Source organism: Coregonus clupeaformis, unplaced genomic scaffold (assembly GCF_020615455.1).
Source record: "Coregonus clupeaformis isolate EN_2021a unplaced genomic scaffold, ASM2061545v1 scaf0036, whole genome shotgun sequence".
Lineage (NCBI taxonomy): Eukaryota > Metazoa > Chordata > Actinopteri > Salmoniformes > Salmonidae > Coregonus > Coregonus clupeaformis.
The window spans coordinates 838,235-858,261 of NW_025533491.1; the positions used below are offsets into that span (position 1 = coordinate 838,235).

Genomic DNA, 20,027 nt, shown 5'->3' on the forward strand with positions numbered 1-20,027 from the left:
TAGAGGAAGGACGACACGTAGGCTGTGTGTTTAGAGGAAGGACGACACGTAGGCTGTGTGTTTAGAGGAAGGACGACACGTAGGCTGTGTGTTTAGAGGAAGGACGACACGTAGGCTGTGTGTTTAGAGGAAGGACGACACGTAGGCTGTGTGTTTAGAGGAAGGACGACAAATAAGCTGTGTGTTTAGAGGAAGGACGACAAATAAGCTGTGTGTTTAGAGGAAGGACGACACGTAGGCTGTGTGTTTAGAGGAAGGACGACACGTAGGCTGTGTGTTTAGAGGAAGGATGACACAGACTTTGTTTTTTAGAGGAAGGACGACACGTAGGATGTGTGTTTATGTAGAGAGAAGGAAAATGATAGAGAATGGGTTTTCTCTGTAAACTTCACGACAGGCACTGGACAGTCACCAAGGTCTTTCCTGCCTGGAGGACTGTGGGTAATTCATTTCTGATGATCCGGTTGAACTGCAGGCCTGCTGCCTCTCATTCATCAGCTCCATAGACCAACAAGGGGACAATCCTACTTGACTTACCACTACATTCAGAACTGTGTTATGATGATTGCTGTTTGGTGTGGAAACATCCTACTGCTATTTTCTATTTAGAACGGTTGATTACTGTTGTTTTCCTGTGGTTACCTCTCAGCCTGGCCTCCCTAAAGCCTGTAGCTTATAGCAGCCTCTCCACTCCCCTGATGCATGGCTGTCAGTAACGTGTGTATTTGTCTTGGTCCCCTGTGGGCTGTCCTCTGCATCAAATTACAGGTTGTGTTTGTGTCTCTGAGGACATGCTGCCAGCCCACATCACCCAGGGGCGTAACTAACAGGGACAGGTTGTGTCTCTGAGGCCAGGAGAGGACAGGCTGCCAGCCCACATCCCCCAGGGGCGTAACTAACAGGGACAGGTTGTGTCTCTGAGGCCAGGAGAGGACAGGCTGCCAGCCCACATCCCCCAGGGGCGTAACTAACAGGGACAGGTTGTGTCTCTGAGGCCAGGAGAGGACAGGCTGCCAGCCCACATCACCCAGGGGCGTAACTAACAGGGACAGGTTGTGTCTCTGAGGCCAGGAGAGGACAGGCTGCCAGCCCACATCACCCAGGGGCGTAACTAACAGGGACAGGTTGTGTCTCTGAGGCCAGGAGAGGACAGGCTGCCGGCCCACATCACCCAGGGGCGTAACTAACAGGGACAGGTTGTGTCTCTGAGGCCAGGAGAGGACAGGCTGCCAGCCCACATCACCCAGGGGCCTAACTAACAGGGACAGGTTGTGTCTCTGAGGCCAGGAGAGGACAGGCTGCCAGCCCACATCACCCAGGGGCCTAACTAACAGGGACAGGTTGTGTCTCTGAGGCCAGGAGAGGACAGGCTGCCAGCCCACATCACCCAGGGGCGTAACTAACAGGGACAGGTTGTGTCTCTGAGGCCAGGAGAGGACAGGCTGCCAGCCCACATCACCCAGGGGGGTAACTAACAGGGACAGGTTGTGTCTCTGAGGCCAGGAGAGGACAGGCTGCCAGCCCACATCACCCAGGGGCGTAACTAACAGGGACAGGTTGTGTCTCTGAGGCCAGGAGAGGACATGCTGCCAGCCCACATCACTCAGGGGTGATGTGGGCTATCTCTGTTCTATTTTATTCGGACTTGGTCTGGAGTGTCACAGAGAGGTGAAACCTCGGTTTGTTTGGGGACTGGCACGACAGGAGAGGGGTGAGTTTAGAGTCAGGACAGGACTGGGGGTGAGTTTAGAGTCAGGACAGGACTGGGGGTGAGTTTAGAGTCAGTCGGGACAGGAGTGGGTGTTTAGAGTCAGGACAGGACTGGGGGTGAGTTTAGAGTCAGTTGGGACAGGACTGGGGGTGAGTTTAGAGTCAGGACAGGACTGGGGGTGAGTTTAGAGTCAGGACAGGACTGGGGGTGAGTTTAGAGTCAGTTGGGACAGGACTGGGGGTGAGTTTAGAGTCAGGACAGGACTGGGGGTGAGTTTAGAGTCAGGACAGGACTGGGGGTGAGTTTAGAGTCAGGACAGGACTGGGGGTGAGTTTAGAGTCAGGACAGGACTGGGGGTGAGTTTAGAGTCAGGACAGGACTGGGGGTGAGTTTAGAGTAAGTCGGGACAGGAGTGGGTGTTTAGAGTCAGGACAGGACTGGGGGTGAGTTTAGAGTCAGTTGGGACAGGACTGGGGGTGAGTTTAGAGTCAGGACAGGACTGGGGGTGAGTTTAGAGTCAGGACAGGACTGGGGGTGAGTTTAGAGTCAGGACAGGACTGGGGGTGAGTTTAGAGTCAGTCAGGACAGGAGTGGGTGTTTAGAGTAAGGACCATCATTTTCACCATGAGGCTTTTTTTCCCCGTCACTCTCACCAGGCTTTTCTATTTCCATCACTCTCACCAGGAGGTTCATCTACTTCATGACTTGGTTCCCCAGTAGATGTGGTCATATTACTTTATACACTACATGACCAAAGGTATGTGGACACCTGCTCTTCCAACATCTCATTCCAAAATCATGGGCATTAATATGGAGTTGGTCCCCCCCTTTGCTGCTATAACAGCCTCCACTCTTCTGGGAAGGCTTTCCACTAGATGTTGGAACATTACTGCGGCGACTTGCTTCCATTCAGCCACAAGAGCATTAGTGAGGTCGGGCACTGATGTTGGGCGATTATGCCTGGCTCGCAGTCGGTGTTCCAATTCATCCCAAATGTGTTTGATGGGGTTGAGGTCAGGGCTCTGTGCAGGCCAGTCAAGTTCTTCCACACCGATCTCGACAAACCATTTTGGCGGCGAGCTTTACACCACTCCAGCCGACACTTGGCATTGCGCATGGTGATCTTAGGCTTGTGTACGGCTGCTCGGCCATGGAAACTCATTTCATGAAGCTCCCAACGAACAGTTATTGTGCTGACGTTGCTTCCAGAGGCAGTTTAGAACTCTGTAGTGAGTGCTGCAACCGAGGACAGACAATTTTACACGCTACGTGCTTCAGCACTTGGCAGTCCCATTCTGTGAGCCACTTCGCGGCTGAGCCGTTGTTGCTCCTAGACGTTTCCACTTCACAATAACAGCTCTTACAGTTGCCCGGGGAAGCTCTAGCAGGGCAGAGATTTGACAATTGACTTTTTAGAAAGGTGGAATCCTACGACGGTACCACGTTGAATGTCAATGAGCTCTTCAGTAAGGCCATTATACTGCCAATGTTTGTCTATGGAGATTGCATGGCTGTGCGCTCGATTCTATACAACTGCCAGCAACGAGTGTGGCTGAAATTTCCAGCTGTGGTCAATACAATCAATAAGCTTGAGAAAGAGATCATGAAGAAAATGACCAGAGGTTATATGAGAAGATAGTATACACTGAGTATACAAAACATGTTCTTTCCATGACATAGTCTGACCAGGTGAATCCAGGAGAAAGCTATGATCCCTTATTGATGTCACTTGTTAAATCCACTTAAATCAGTGTAGATGAAGGGGAGGAGACAGGTTAAAGAAAGATTTTCAAGCCTTGAGACAATTGAGACATGGATTGTGTTCAGACAAAATGAGGCTGTTCTGAGTGTAGTATACACTCGGTGTATACTACAACACAATCACCCACACCACACCCCGTACTACAACACAATCACCCACACCACACCCCGTACTGCAACACAATCACCCACACCACACCCCGTACTGCAACACAATCACCCCGTACTGCAACACAATCACCCACACCACACCCCGTACTACAACACAATCACCCACACTACACCCCGTACTGCAACACAATCACCCCGTACTGCAACACAATCACCCACACCACACCCCGTACTACAACACAATCACCCACACTACACCCCGTACTGCAACACAATCACCCCGTACTACAACACAATCACCCACACCACACCCCGTACTGCAACACAATCACCCACACCACACCCCGTACTGCAACACAATCACCCACACCACACCCCGTACTGCAACACAATCACCCACACTACACCCCGTACTACAACACAATCACCCACACCACACCCCGTACTACAACACAATCACCCACACTACACCCCGTACTACAACACAATCACCCACACCACACCCCATACTACAACACAATCACCCACACCACACCCCGTACTGCAACACAATCACCCACACTACACCCCGTACTACAACACAATCACCCACACCACACCCCGTACTACAACACAATCACCCACACCACACCCCGTACTACAACACAATCACCCAAACCACACCTTGTACTACAACACAATCACCCACACCACACCCCGTACTACAACACAATCACCCACACTACACCCCGTACTACAACACAATCACCCACACTACACCCCATACTACAACACAATCACCCACACCACACCCCGTACTGCAACACAATCACCCACACTACACCCCGTACTGCAACACAATCACCCCGTACTGCAACACAATCACCCACACCACACCCCATACTTTGTTTTATAGGACCCAATGTGTTAACTCAATCTGGTTTTAACTCAATCTGCTTCGAATCCCTAGGCATCATCGGCTACGCCCCGTATGTGAAGAAGATCGTCGAGCAGTGGAACCTTCACGAGAACGATGATGACCAGCTGTTCTACACCAAAATATACCTGGACCCTCAACAGAGGGTGAGTAATGGTCCTGTGTGAAAACCCTTTTTCTAATATACCCGGGACTTTTCTATAGGGTAAATGCTTATGAATGTGCTTCAGTATATACATTATTATCAACACTTTGGTTCCTACCTAGGGCTGTTATGGTGACCGTATTACCGCCACGCCGGCAGTCATGAGTCATGACCGCAGTAAAATTCCAAGTGACTGCTGAGTCACGGTAATCTCCTCTTATGCACTCTGGACATGTGTTGGTAGAACCCAACTCGCTAACGACCATCAGGTCCTAATGGTCTGGTACTCAGGGCTCTAGTGTCCCTCTAACCATCAGGTCCTAATGGCCTGGTACTCAGGGCTCTATTGTCCCTCTAACCATCAGGTCCTAATGGCCTGGTACTCAGGGCTCTATTGTCCCTCTAACCATCAGGTCCTAATGGCCTGGTACTCAGGGCTCTATTGTCCCTCTAACCATCAGGTCCTAATGGCCTGGTACTCAGGGCTCTATTGTCCCTCTAACCATCAGGTCCTAATGGTCTGGTACTCAGGGCTCTATTGTCCCTCTAACCATCAGGTCCTAATGGCCTGGTACTCAGGGCTCTATTGTCCCTCTAACCATCAGGTCCTAATGGCCTGGTACTCAGAGCTCTATTGTCCCTCTAACCATCAGGTCCTAATGGCGTGGGACTCAGGGCTCTATTGTCCCTCTAACCATCAGGTCCTAATGGCCTGGTACTCAGGGCTCTATTGTCCCTCTAACCATCAGGTCCTAATGGCCTGGTACTCAGGGCTCTATTGTCCCTCTAACCATCAGGTCCTAATGGCCTGGTACTCAGGGCTCTATTGTCCCTCTAACCATCAGGTCCTAATGGCCTGGTACTCAGGGCTCTATTGTCCCTCTAACCATCAGGTCCTAATGGCCTGGTACTCAGGGCTCTATTGTCCCTCTAACCATCAGGTCCTAATGGTCTGGTACTCAGGGCTCTATTGTCCCTCTAACCATCAGGTCCTAATGGCCTGGTACTCAGGGCTCTATTGTCCCTCTAACCATCAGGTCCTAATGGCCTGGTACTCAGAGCTCTATTGTCCCTCTAACCATCAGGTCCTAATGGCGTGGGACTCAGGGCTCTATTGTCCCTCTAACCATCAGGTCCTAATGGCCTGGTACTCAGGGCTCTATTGTCCCTCTAACCATCAGGTCCTAATGGCGTGGGACTCAGGGCTCTATTGTCCCTCTAACCATCAGGTCCTAATGGCCTGGTACTCAGGGCTCTATTGTCCCTCTAACCATCAGGTCCTAATGGCCTGGTACTCTGGGCTCTATTGTCCCTCTAACCATCAGGTCCTAATGACCTGGTACTCAGGGCTCTATTGTCCCTCTAACCATCAGGTCCTAATGGCCTGGTACTCAGGGCTCTATTGTCCCTCTAACCATCAGGTCCTAATGGCCTGGTACTCAGGGCTCTATTGTCCCTCTAACCATCAGGTCCTAATGGCCTGGTACTCAGGGCTCTATTGTCCCTCTAACCATCAGGTCCTAATGGCCTGGTACTCAGGGCTCTATTGTCCCTCTAACCATCAGCTCCTAATGGCCTGGTACTCAGGGCTCTATTGTCCCTCTAACCATCAGGTCCTAATGGCCTGGTACTCAGGGCTCTATTGTCCCTCTAACCATCAGGTCCTGATGGCCTGGTACTCAGCGCTCTATTGTCCCTCTAACCACTCTGACATCAATGCAAATGCAATTTAAAATCACATCAAACACTTATCATCAAAACAGTATCGCGCTTTTAAAACTCACCTGACTGTGATGATCAATTTGACGAATTAAGTTCAACAGGAGATTGAAACTGAGTGTAAAACATGGTCGTTGTGGATGTCGTTTGAAAGCCTAACACAACGAACTGGACAGCGCTTTCTAAGGTGATGATTAATTCAAAACACCCATACAGTGAGGGGAAAAAAGTATTTTGATCCCCTGCTGATTTTGTACATTTGCCCACTGCCAAAGAAATGATCAGTCTATAATTTTAATGGTAGGTTTATTTGAACAGTGAGAGACAGAATAACAAGAGTGTGCTCCTAATCTCAGCTCGTTACCTGTATAAAAGACACCTGGGAGCCAGAAATCTTTCTGATTGAGAGGGGGTCAAATACTTATTTCCCTCATTAAAATGCAAATCAATGTATAACATTTTTGACATGCGTTTTTCTGGATTTTGTTGTTGTTATTCTGTCTCTCACTGTTCAAATAAACCTACCATTAAAATTATAGACTGATCATGTCTTTGTCAGTGGACAAACGTACAAAATCAGCAGGGGATCAAATACTTTTTTCCCCTCACTGTATGCATATTAGAGCTTATGCATATGCGTAGGCTTATGAGCCCAAGCGAAAAAATAAACTGTATTAAAATTATGATTGTGACGTTATACAATACATAGCCTACCGCATATTACACATGGCAGAAAAAAACATCTAACTAAACTGATTTAAGATGTCTTTGGTACATAATTGGTCTTACGCCTAAATTAAACCAATTTGTTTAATCGCCGTTGAGTGTGGACTGTATTATTATGCATACTGGATGGACTGGTTACCTTATGATACGCTCCAAAATGTATATCCAAGAGTCTAGGAGAGAACGTATAGCCCTAAGGGATGCTGTTGGTTCATTGATTGTGCAGAACGGTTTACCGTTAGACTACAATTATAGTGTATTTGAGATTGAATGTCCTAGTGAGTAGGGATTTATCTTTATATTTTCATAATTTATTGGGTGATACATTACCTTTAGCTGTACAGAATATCTCACCATCATGCGTTTCCCTCTCCTCCTCGCTCTCCTTTATTCCTTTCTCGAGCGCTCAGAGGGGCTGTCAGCAGTTTAGTGAAATATGTTTTGTGGAGTGAAATAATGTTCTTATATTTATTTATCAGCTGCTCATATTAAGCACATGCTCTGCTATAAAAACAAAGTAGCCTACCAGGCATCATTGAAAAACGGACCGGTGTTTGCACCTTTAAAGAAAATCACTTTCCGGTTTAAAAACCATAAAAATTAAAAACAACAAAACAATGTTTTAAGTGAGAAGTAGGGATTGGTCTGAAGCCGAAAAAAGAATGGAAATTCACATGAGCACCACAATGCCTCCTCCACCCATGCTCTACCAAGGTTTTCCAGCACACAGCTTTAACCTACTACAGGAGCTACCGTATGTTGGTCTATTGTACTTCAAACAATGTGTATGTAAAGTATTTTCATTTCTTTTTGCAATTTAGATTGTGAAGCACATTTACAAAATACATACAACCGAATATACAGTACCAGTCAAAAGTTTGGACACACCTACTCATTCAAGGGTTTTTCTTTATTTTTACTATTTTCTACTTTGTACAATAAGAGTGAAGACATCAAAACTATGAAATAACACATATGGAATCATGTAGTAACTAAAAAGTTGTTAAAGAAATTTAAATATATTTTAGATTTTAGATTCTTCTAAGTAGCCACCCTTACCTTGATGACAGCTTTGCACACTCTTGGCATTCTCTCAACCAGCTTCACCTGGAATGCTTTTCCAACAGTCTTGAAGGAGTTCCCACATATGCTGAGCACTTGTTGGCTGCTTTTCCTTCACTCTGCGGTCCAACTCATCCCAAACCATCTCAATTGGTGATTGTGGAGGCCAGGTCATCTGATGCAGCACTCCATCACTCTCCTTCTTGGTCAAATAGCCCTTACACAGCCTGGAGGTGTGTTTTGGGTCTTTGTCCAGTTAAAAAACATATGATAGTCCCACTAAGCCCAAACCAGATGGGATGGCGTATTGCTGCAGAATGCTGTGGTAGCCATGCTGGTTAAGTGTGCCTTGAATTCTAAATAAATCACTGACAGTGTCACCAGCAAAGCATCCCCACACCATAACACCTCCTCCTCCATGCTTTACGGTGGGAAGCACACATGCGGAGATCATCTGTTCACCTACTCTCCGTTTCACAAAGACACGGCGGTTGGAACCAAAAATCTCAAATTTGGACTCATCAGACCAAAGGACAGATTTCCACCAGTCTAATGTCCAGTGCTCGTGTTTCTTGGCCCAAGCAAGTCTCTTCTTCTTATTGGTGTCCTTTAGTAGTGGTTTCTTTGCAGCAATTCGACCATGAAGGCCTGATTCACGCAGTCTCCTCTGAACAGTTGATTTTGAGATGTGCCTGTCACTTGAACTCTGAAGCATTTATTTGGGAGTCATCTGAGGTGCAGTTAACTCCAATGAATTTAATCTCAGCAGCAGAGGTAACTCTGGGTCTTCATTTTTGGAGTCACTTTTATTATAAATAATAATATAATATGTTTCTAAGCACTTCTACATTAATGTGGATGCTACCATGATTACGGATAATTATGTGCTGAATGATTTGTGTATAATGATAAGTGATAAAATTAGAGACATAGAGAAATATCATTTCCAATCCAATGTGCTGGAGTACAGAGCCAAAATAAAGAAAAATGTGTCACTTGTCCCAATACTTTTGGAGCTCACTGTATGTTGATGTTGGGGTGGTGCTGGAGATGATGATGATGATGTGTTTCTGTGTTTTAAAGAAGATGAAGGAAGAGGCATGTTTCCAATGACATCATCATCATCATCAGCTAGCTATCTAGCTAACGTTAGGCTCCATGTTTTTAGCTTGCTACATAAATAGATACGCTAGCCTATTAGCCACGTTATGACTGACTTGTGATCATTCGCCCTGCTAGTCTGATTGTATTGACATTCCCAGCCTTAGTTACAGTCGTCCATTTTCTTTAAAATATTGAGCCATTGGAACTGAAACAGTGCGTCCCGAATGGAGGCAGCAAAAAAATGTACCAGGCCAGCTGTGATTTACAACCTGAAATGTATTGGTGAATTATTTGAATCATGCATTGAACTGCATCCATCTATTCTGCCAACAATGCCTTAGTGTACGTTATGGAATTTGGAGTCAAATACAACCTATTTTTAAAACATCTTATAAAGTTGGTTTTGAAGCATAAAATGGGAATATGATATCTTTGACTGATATTAAGGATGTGTTCAGTATAGACATAGACATACCTGGACCCTTTACAGAGGATACGTTCTGTAAGTACTGTTTACAGAGGGGAAGTTCTGTAAGTACTGTTTACAGAGGGGAAGTACTCTTAAGCAGTGGTGTAAAGTACTTAAGTAAAAATACTTTAAAGTACTACTTAAGTAGTTTTTTTGGGGTATCTGAACTGTACTTTACTATTTGTATTTTTGACAACTTTTACTTTTACTTCACTACATTCCTAAAGAAAATATTGTTATTTTTACTCCATACATTTTTCCCTGACAACCAAAAGTACTCGTTACATTTTGAATGCTTAGCAGGACAGGAAAATGGTCAAATTCACGCACTTATCAAGAGAACACGTGGTCATCCCTACTGCCTCTGATCTGGCAGACTCACTAAACACAATTTACAAAATGCATCTTTTGTAAATAATGTGTGGACTTGGCTATCCGTAAATTTTTAAAACAAGAAAATGGTGCTGTCTACTTTGCTTAATATAAGGAATTTTAAATGATTAATATTTTTACTTTTGATACTTAAGTATATTTTAGCAATTACGTTTACTTTTGATACTTAAGTATATTTAAAACCAAAATACTTTTCGAGTTTTACTCAAGTAGTATTTTACTGGCTGACTTTCACTTTTACTTCAGTATCTTTCTATACTTTTACGCAAGTATGACAATTGGACACTTTTCCCACCACTGCTCTTAAGGAATGTGTTCATTATACTATAGACTTGACACCATGGTCACTGGAAGTCTAACCAGAGCTGTTATCCCACCACATGTCCTCATAAAATGCCTGAAAACACATCACACCCCAGAAAACAAACAGATGAAAATAACCAGGCTGGAAAACCTTAGAGGACAATTTCACTTTTTTCATTTTTTAAAAATTGTCTTTATGTTTTTCAGGAGAGTTTGAACATGAGTTTGGACCACAAGTCTCAGATTTTCCAGAACTTAAATGGAGCAATTGGTGAGTTACCACAGAAAGCCCTTATTAGGAGAGAATGGGGTATGTTGTGCCGTCTTTTACATTCAGCTCCGTCAAGGGAAATATAGTATTCTTTCTAACAAAGATATCTACATATATTTCATGATGTTGTGTATCCCTGGACATAATCAGAATTCATGTAAACATAACAGTTTTGTTTCTTGGCACAACATACCCGGGGTGTGGGGTACATTTAGAATAGGGACAGGGTAAGTTGAGCCATCATGGGGTTAGTGGATGATGGTGTCCTGGGTAAGTTGAGCCATCATGGGGTTAGTGGGTGATGGTGTCCTGGGTAAGTTGAGCCATCATGGGGTTAGTGGGTGATGGTGTCCTGGGTAAGTTGAGCCATCATGGGGTTAGTGGGTGATGGTGTCCTGGGTAAGTTGAGCCATCATGGGGTTAGTGGGTGATGGTGTCCTGTGACAGTGGGTGATGGTGCTAGTAGGTCAAAGTTGAACTCACGGAATGGGGGTGTGGTATATTGTATATCTTAAAATGTATGCCTACATTCAGATGTAGATCTCTCTGTTCAATATCACTTAACCTTCCATTTCTTAACCAGTTGTCTGGGACAGGGATGTTGTTTTGATGCGCCAATTCGTAAGCAAGTTCTCTGCATTTGAGGCTACTGAGCTCATGAAACTGGTCCGTGAGATTCCTGATATGTTTATCAAGCTCAGACTCCATGTCATCAGACCCGGTGTTCCTCTGCTACTCTATCACAGCCTCTCTTTATCAAGCTCAGACTCCATGTCATCAGACCCGGTGTTCCTCTGCTACTCTATCACAGCCTCTCTTTATCAAGCTCAGACTCCATGTCATCAGACCTTGTGTTCCTCAGCTACTCTATCATAGCCTCTCTTCACACAGCTACTTGTTTGTTTTATTTGAGTTCATGTACCTCTTCAGGGTCATGGTTCCATTCCTTCCTGCTGCTCGAATGGACTTCTTCCCTTCTCTCACTTCCTTGGCTGCTCTCCAGAGCCATTGGCTCAACTTACCCCATGGCCATTGGCTACATTTTGTGACATTAAAGCCTTATTCTAAAATGGATTACATATATTTCTCATCAATCTACACACAATACCCCATAATGACAAAGTGAAAACAGATGTTTTGAAATTTTAGCAAATGTATTACCAAACCCTTATTTATGTATTAAATACCTTATTTACATAAGTATTCAGACCCTCGATATTGAGCTCAGGTGCATCCTGTTTACATTGATCATCCTTGAGATGTTTCTACAACTTGATTGGAGTCCACCTGTGGTAAATTCAATTGATTGGACATGATTTGGAAAGGCACACACCTGTCTATAGAAGGTCCCATAGTTGACAATGCATGTCAGAGCAAAAACTAAGCCATGAGGTCGAAATAATTGTGTCCGTAGAGCGCCGAGACAGGATTCTGTCGAAGCACAGATCTTGGGAAGGGTACCAAAACATTTCTGCAGCATTGAAGGTCCCCAAGAACACAGTGGCCTCCATCATTCTTAAATGGAAGATGTTTGAAACCACCAAGACTCTTCCTAGAGCTGGCTGCCCAGCGAAACTGAGCAATCGAGGGAGAAGAACCTTGGTCAGGGAGGTGACCAAGATCCTGATGGTCACTCTGACAGAGCTCTAGAGATCCTCTGTGGAGAAGAGAGAACCTTCCAGAACGACAACCATCTCTGCAGCACTCCACCAATCAGGCCTTTATGGTAGAGTGGCCAGACAGAAGCCACTCCTCAGTAAAAAGCACATGACAGCCCACTTGGAGTTTGCCAAAAGGCACCTAAAGACTCTGAGACCATGAGAAACAAGATTCTCTGGTCTGATAAAACCAAGATTGAACTCTTTGGCCTGAATGCCAAGCATCACGTCTGGAGGAAACCTGGCACCATCCCTATGGTGAAGCATGGTGGTGGCAGAATCATGCTGTGGGGATGTTTTTCAGCAGCAGGGACTGGGAGACTAGTCAGGATCGAGCAAAAGATGAACGGAGCAAAGTACAGAGAGATCCTTGATGAAAACCTGCTCCAGAGTGCTAAGGACCTGTAGCCTGGGGCGAAGGTTTACCTTCCAACAGGACAACGACCCTAAGCACACAGCCAAAACAACGCATGAGTGGCTTCGGGACAAGTCTCTGAATGTCCTTGAGTGGCCCAGCCAGAGCCCGGACTTGAACGCGATCTCTGGAGAGATCTGAAAATAGCTGTGCAGTGATGCTCCTTATCCAACCTGACAGAGCTTGAGAGGATCTGCAGAGAAGAATTTGAGAAACTCCCCAAATACAGATGTGCCAAGCTTGTAGCGTCATACCAAAAATACTTGAGGCTGTAATCGCTGCCAAAAGTGCTTCAACAAATTACTGAGTAAAGTGTCTGAATACTTTTTGTAAATGTGCAATTTCAGTGTTGTTTAAAAAAAATACATTTGCAAAAATGTATAAAAACCTGTTTTCACTTTGTCATTATGGGGGATAGTGTGTAGATTGATGAGGGGAAAAAACAATTTAATCAATTTTAGAATAAGGATGTCTGAAAACTTTCCGAATGACTTGGTGAAAATCTGGTTTTTGGACCTAACCTGCTTGCATGTGGTTTCTTCCTTCAGACTCCATGAAATGATGACCTCTTCCTAAATATTTGGTCAAATTATTAATTTTGTGTTTCCTAGAAACAAGGGGTGGCTCAACTAACCCTTTGGCTCAACTTACCCCTGCTGTAAACTGTTTCCTGGAGTCTCTATTTTTATTTTTAACTCTCAGATTTTCTGAAGTCTCTGTCTTTTAAACTGCTCCACTGTTGCTTATCTCCAGCTGATGAAAATGAAACTCAGGAAAAGTGTTTATAGGTTTTGGAATTGACCCAATCTGTAAAAACAACTTTAGCATTTTCACGACCTTCTTCACAGAGAGATTACATTTAATAGACAGCTTCTGAGTTCAGCCTGTGACTGTGTATTTTGCCAAAGTGCCAAAGAGCCCAGACGGAGCCTTGTGACAGCCAGATAAAAAGAGGGTTGGGGTTATGGGAAGATAAGGCCAGTAGCTGAACCCTGTTGTTCTTCTGTTCTCTCCCTAAAGACGAAGTTCTCCTGAAGTTTGGAACGGAGAGAGTACGAGTCAGAAACACTGTGTACGACACCCTGCCAGTGGTCATCCATGGGAACGCAAACACCAAAGTGAGTAAGACATTATTAATGTTTCAACATGCTGGAACCATCTACGGTAAAAAAAAAACACTGTAATAACCATTGTCTATGCTGGAACCATCCACGGTAAAAAACACTGTTCAGGTGTCTGGGTACAGGTCCATTTTTTATTTTATTTAACTAGGCAAGTCAGTTAAGAACAAATTCTTATTTACAATGATGGCCTACACCGGCCAAACCCGGGCCAATTGTGCGCTGCCCTATGGGACTCCCAATCACAGCCAGTTGTGATACAGCCTGGAATCGAACCAGGGGGTCTGTAGTGACGCCTCAAGCACTGAGATGCAGAGCCTTAGACCGCTGCGCCACTCTGGAACCATTTACAATCACTGTTTCTGGAGAAAACAAAACCAGCCTTGTTGAATGATGTCAGTGTTTCACATTGCTTTATTGTAGTTTGATAACATATGAATCCCTCCTGAGCTGCCTGGAAGGCTGGCGTTCAACCTTTTGAGGTTCCTGTCCAAATAGCTGTGCTGAAAGATCTCTAGAGGCAGGGATTCTGCAGAATTCTCCCTCCGTCTCCCTCCCTCCCTTCCTCCCTACCTCCCTCCCTCCCTCCCTCCCACCATACCAGTACTATAACACTGGGTCAGTGAGTCCATAGCAGGATGTCTGGTAAATACAGTAATCATTCTCCTGGGAGGCTCTTCTATCCCTCTGGCCTTTCGTCACAGCTTACAGTAATCATTCTCCTAGGGATGCACCATGTCTGGAACCAACAGGACCCTGAACTGCTCCTACCCCCGAGCCATAAGACTGCTAAATAGTTAGTCTGGGTAGCTATTGGTTAACTATACATATATATATATATATATATTTTAGTGATCCATTGACATTTTAGTCATTTAGCAGATGCTCTTATCCAGAGCGACTTACAATTAGTGAGTGCATACATTTTTCATAATGGCCTCCCGTGGGAATCGAAGCCACATGCGCCATGTTCTACCAACTGAGCTACGGGAGGGCCAATATATCCAATTATCTGCATTGACCCTTTTTGCACTAACTCTTTTGACTCATCACACACGCTGCTGCTACATATCTACATCAATTAGCTCGTACCCCTGCACATTGCCTCAGTACTGGTACTCCGTGTATACATTTGCTTGCGAAAGTATTCACCCCCCCCCCCCTTGGCATTTTTCCTATTTTATTGCATTACAACCTGGAATTAAAATAGATTTTTTGGGGGGTTTGTATCATTTTATTTACACAACATCCATACCACTTTGAAGATACAACATATTTTTTGGTGTGAAACAAATGAGAAATAAGACAAAAAAACAGAACTTGAGCGTGCATAACTATTCACCCCCCCCCCCCCAAAGTCAATACTTTGTAGATCCACCTTTTGCAGCAATTACAGCTGCAAGTCTCTTGGGGTATGTCTCTATAAGCTTGGCACATCTAGCCACTGGGATTTTTGCCCATTCTTCAAGGCAAAACTGCTCCAGCTCCTTCAAGTTGGATGGGTTCCGCTGGTGTACAGCAATCTTTAAGTCATACCACAGATTCTCAATTGGATTGAGGTCTGGGCTTTGACTAGGCCATTCCAAGACATTTAAATGTTTCCCCTTAAACCACTCAAGTGTTGCTTTAGCAGTATGCTTAGGGTCATTGTCCTGCTGGAAGGTGAACCTCCGTCCCAGTCTCAAATCTCTGTAACACTGAAACTGGTTTCCCTCAAGAATTTCCCTGTATTTAGCGCCATCCATCATTCCTTCAATTCTGACCAGTTTCCCAGTCCCTGCTGATGAAAAACATCCCCACAGCATGATGCTGCCACCACCATGCTTCACTGTGGGGATGGTGTTCTTGGGGTGATGAGAGGTGTTGGGTTTGCGCCAGACATAGCGTTTTCCTTGATGGCCAAAAAGCTCAATTTTAGTCTCATCTGACCAGAGTACCTTCTTCCATATGTTTGGGGAGTCTCCCACATGCCTTTTGGAGAACACCAAACATGTTTGCTTATTTTTTTCTTTAAGCAATGGCTTTTTTCCTGGCCACTCTTCCTTAAAGCCCAGCTCTGTGGAGTGCACGGCTTAAAGTGGTTCTATGGACAGATACTCCAATCTCCGCTGTGGAGCTTTGCAGCTCCTTCAGGGTTATCTTTGGTCTCTTTGTTGCCTCTCTGATTAATGCCCTCCTTGCCTGGTCCGTGAGTTTTGATGGGCGGCCCTCTCTTGGCAGGTTTGTTGTGGTGCCATATTCTATCCATTTTTTAATAATGGATTTAATGGTGCTCCGTGGGATGTTCAAAGTTTCTGATATATTTTTATAACCCAACCCTGATCTGTACTTCTCCACAACTTTGTCCCTGACCTGTTTGGAGAGCTCCTAGGTCTTCATGGTGCCGCTTGCTTGGTGGTGCCCCTTGCTTAGTGGTGTTGCAGACTCTGGGGCCTTTCAGAACAGGTGTATATATGCTGATATCATGTGACACTTAGATTGCACACAGGTGGAGTTTATTTAACTAATTATGTGACTTCTGAAGGTAATTGGTTGCACCAGATCGTATTTAGGGGCTTCATAGCAAAGGTAGTGAATACATATGCACACACCACTTTTCCGTTATTTATTTTTTTGAAACAAGTAATTTTTTTTAATTTCACTTCACCAATTTCGACTATTTTGTGTATGTCCATTACATGAAATCCAAATAAAAATCAATTTAAATGACAGGTTGTAATGTAACAAAATAGGAAAAACGCCACGGGGGATGAATAATTTTGCAAGGCACTGTAATAAGGATAATAATTACTCATTGTGTATTCATTCCTTGTTTTAATATTTTTATATTATTTCTCATTCTTTCTCTCTGCATTGTTTTGGAAGGACCATAAGCATTTCACTGTTAGTCTACTCCTGTTGTTCACGAAGTATGTGACAAATAAAACGTGATTTGATTTAATGACCAAGCATGTGGTGTTTGTCCCAAATTGTTCCCTATAGACCGTATGGTAGTGCACTATAACCGTGGTCCAAGAGGCTAGTCTGCCAAGGCAGGCTGGGGATCACTAAGGCTTGAGGAAGTGCATCCCAGCCTGGGCAGACCTTTAAATCACACAGAACCTTGTAAATGTACCAGCAGCCGTGAAGAAGCTTGTGAGATAGTGAGTTACTAAGGTCAGGTTAATCTATCCTAACCTATCTCAGCTGTAATGGCCTGTCAGAAGGTAAACAGCAGGATTACCACAACAGTTTAACTGGATTCACTTGAAATAAAGTCTGGTTTAGTTGCATCTGAAAGACATCTGTAGTGTGGTTTTTGTCGTCAGGCGAGTTGGAGCGGAGAATCCCTGGCTTACAATGATCAGAAACACACGCTCATACACACACACTCACTCACACACACACACACACACACACACACACACACACACACACACACACTCACTCACACACACACACACTCACACACACACACACACACACTCAGAGTTAACCTCCAACAGCTCTATTATGTATACTCTCCCAGAGAATCTGTCGTTGTTTAGCCAAGACATGGATCACAACACTAGTACTGTCGTTAAAAATGCTCCCGCGCGCGTGTGTGTGCAGTGTGCGTGTGTGTTTTGCTATGGGGATATCTATGATTGGATTACATATTGTTGTGATGATGAATTGCACTATGTGGTCCAAACTACTGTCACATAGACACTAGTGAGTAGGCTGAATAATACACTCCTTTTAGGGAGAGTGTATTAAACTTCAGCCCCTATATGACATGTTGAATACACTGCAGCTAAAACCTGTCTAGCTACTAGTGATCTATCTATACAATATGCTGAGAGTTATGGGCATTGACTTCAGAGAGGGAGAATAATTACAGTCCATTTAGACAGTGTAGATTTGACAGAGGAAATGTTTATGGTGCGCTGGCCTCAACTCCTCTCCTGTGACCTGTCCGTGACCTGTCCGTGACCTGTCCGTGACCTCGCAGTCCTCAGTGCCTAGAGGTAGTGCACTATAGAGGGAATATGCTAGTAAATCACTAGTGAACACAGACTACCACCAACGTGGAATATACTAGTAAATCACTAGTGAACACAGACTACCACCAACGTGGAATATGCTAGTAAATCACTAGTGAACACAGACTACCACCAACGTGGAATATACTAGTAAATCACTAGTGAACACAGACTACCACCAACGTGGAATATGCTAGGAAATCACTAGTGAACACAGACTACCACCGAACGCCAACGTGGAATATACTGTTGTTCTCATCATCTAGTTTAATACTGAATGAAACTTTGTTTCAAAGGACAATTCAACATAAAATGTCAATGGGGTTTCTTCGTTCTTTCATGTAATGATTAATGATCTGTTTGTTCTATTTTTCCTCCAGATTTATTTGAACTATCTAGGAAACTACATCCCCAACTCATGGAATTATGAGAGAGGCTGTGGCGTCTGTGACGACAACGTGGTGGATTTGTCTCAGCTGAAGGTGATTTCCTCTTCCTGTTCCCCTTTCCTATCCTTTTTTCTCTTTAAAAATGGTGATTGGTTTGTACTTGTTCTCCTGGAGACTCCCTCTACAAACACTGGAGAGAGAGAGAGAGAGAGAGAGAGAGAGAGAGAGAGAGAGAGAGAGAGAGAGAGAGAGAGAGAGAGAGAGAGAGAGAGAGAGAGAGAGAGAGAGAGAGAGAGAGAGAGAGAGAGAGAGAGAGAGAGAGAGAGAGAGAGAGAGAGAGAGAGAGAGAGAGAGAGAGAGAGAGAGAGAGAGAGAGCGCGCGCCCACTTAGCCAAAGCACAGCCCCCACACCACCAGAGGGATATCAACAGACCACCAACTTACTACCCTGAGACAAGGCTGAGTATAGCCCACCAAGATCTCCTGCACAAAACGGACAGGAAGGGTGCAAAAACGGACAGGAAGATCACCCACTCAAGTCGATATATATATATAGTGAGGACGGCATGGAAGAGCACTAGTAAGCCAGTGACTCAGCCCCCGTAATAGGGTCAGAGGCAGAACTCTCTGTCTGTGTGTAACCCTCCCAGCCCAACAGTAACCGGTGGTGTGCCCTGTGTCGCTGCAGACCCTATATTAAAAGAGCACTCTAGACAGAGGAAGCAGAGAGCTGCTGTGGTGCAGGACATGGCTTTTGGGTTTTCATTGAGCTTCACTTAAAGGGGTGTTACTGTCAACCAGCCCTCTTTTTAATGGCCTGCTCAGCAGGGGTTGTATCCACCAGGCTAAGTTACCGTGGTTACCCACCCGGAACATTTCTCACTGCCCGCAAATGTAGGCCTATAAATGTGCCAATTTGGGGATCTGATAGTATTTCTGATTGGCTTAACGCACCACCACTAATGACCTGTGGAGCTTCTCAAAGTAATGTTTTCTTCACCTCAAACAGCAAAGCAAATGTAGTCTGTTTATACGTCCATTGAGAATTACCATAGCTCCTCAATGTATTTGGAAAAATAATCCAGCTCTCTCCCTTTCGATAACCACTCAGCGTGAAAGGGAAAAATGTCATTCTCTGATCCAGTGGAAATGTCATAAAATAGGCCTACCTGATTACTTCTTATCAGTGCTTGACTTGGACTGAAATAGGTTGCTGGTACTAATTTTGGGTGCTGGTACCGTTTATATTTAGGTGCAGGAGCTCAAACTTCGGGCCAGACCCAAGTTAATAGTTGATACAATGTTTCAAGTTCGTTGCAGACAGGCCATGTGCAGCTAATGTGATTTATAGGATATTTACTGTATTTCTATCAGGATATTTTCTACCTGAAGGCAGCAATGTTTTTATTTGTTGGCTTTATGGAGGCTATTTTTACAGGGTTGGCAATGGAATAGAAGTTACTTTTTAGGTTTGTATCCTTTTCATTTAGATTTGGATATAATTTAGATGAACCACATGACAATGACTGAGATATGAAGACGTTACTATAAATGAAATGAAACTGTTTCATGAAAATGTGTCTATGAAAACCATAACTGGCACGCAGATCGGTAGAAATGGTAAGATACATTTGCATTCCACATGAGAAAAGTTGCCGACTCCTGGTCGCCTATTACCGGCACATCTTGTGTTTTGTCCTATATTTGTATTTTCAATCAATTGGTCGAAAGAACAGACGACTTTAGGTC

The 20,027-nt window shown here is 44.5% G+C and overlaps 1 protein-coding gene across 2 annotated transcripts in view; it reads left to right on the forward strand.

Moving 5' to 3' along the window:
* Window positions 1-20,027, forward strand: part of LOC121555611 (procollagen-lysine,2-oxoglutarate 5-dioxygenase 2-like) — a 116,870-nt gene that overhangs the window by 54,106 nt on the left and 42,737 nt on the right. For both annotated transcript variants that reach the window (XM_045212649.1, XM_041869441.2), the window contains exons 5-8: window positions 4,533-4,645; window positions 10,628-10,691; window positions 13,785-13,882; window positions 18,270-18,371. In XM_045212649.1, the coding sequence (XP_045068584.1) occupies window positions 4,533-4,645; window positions 10,628-10,691; window positions 13,785-13,882; window positions 18,270-18,371 (377 nt within the window). The remainder of the gene's footprint in view (window positions 1-4,532; window positions 4,646-10,627; window positions 10,692-13,784; window positions 13,883-18,269; window positions 18,372-20,027) is intronic.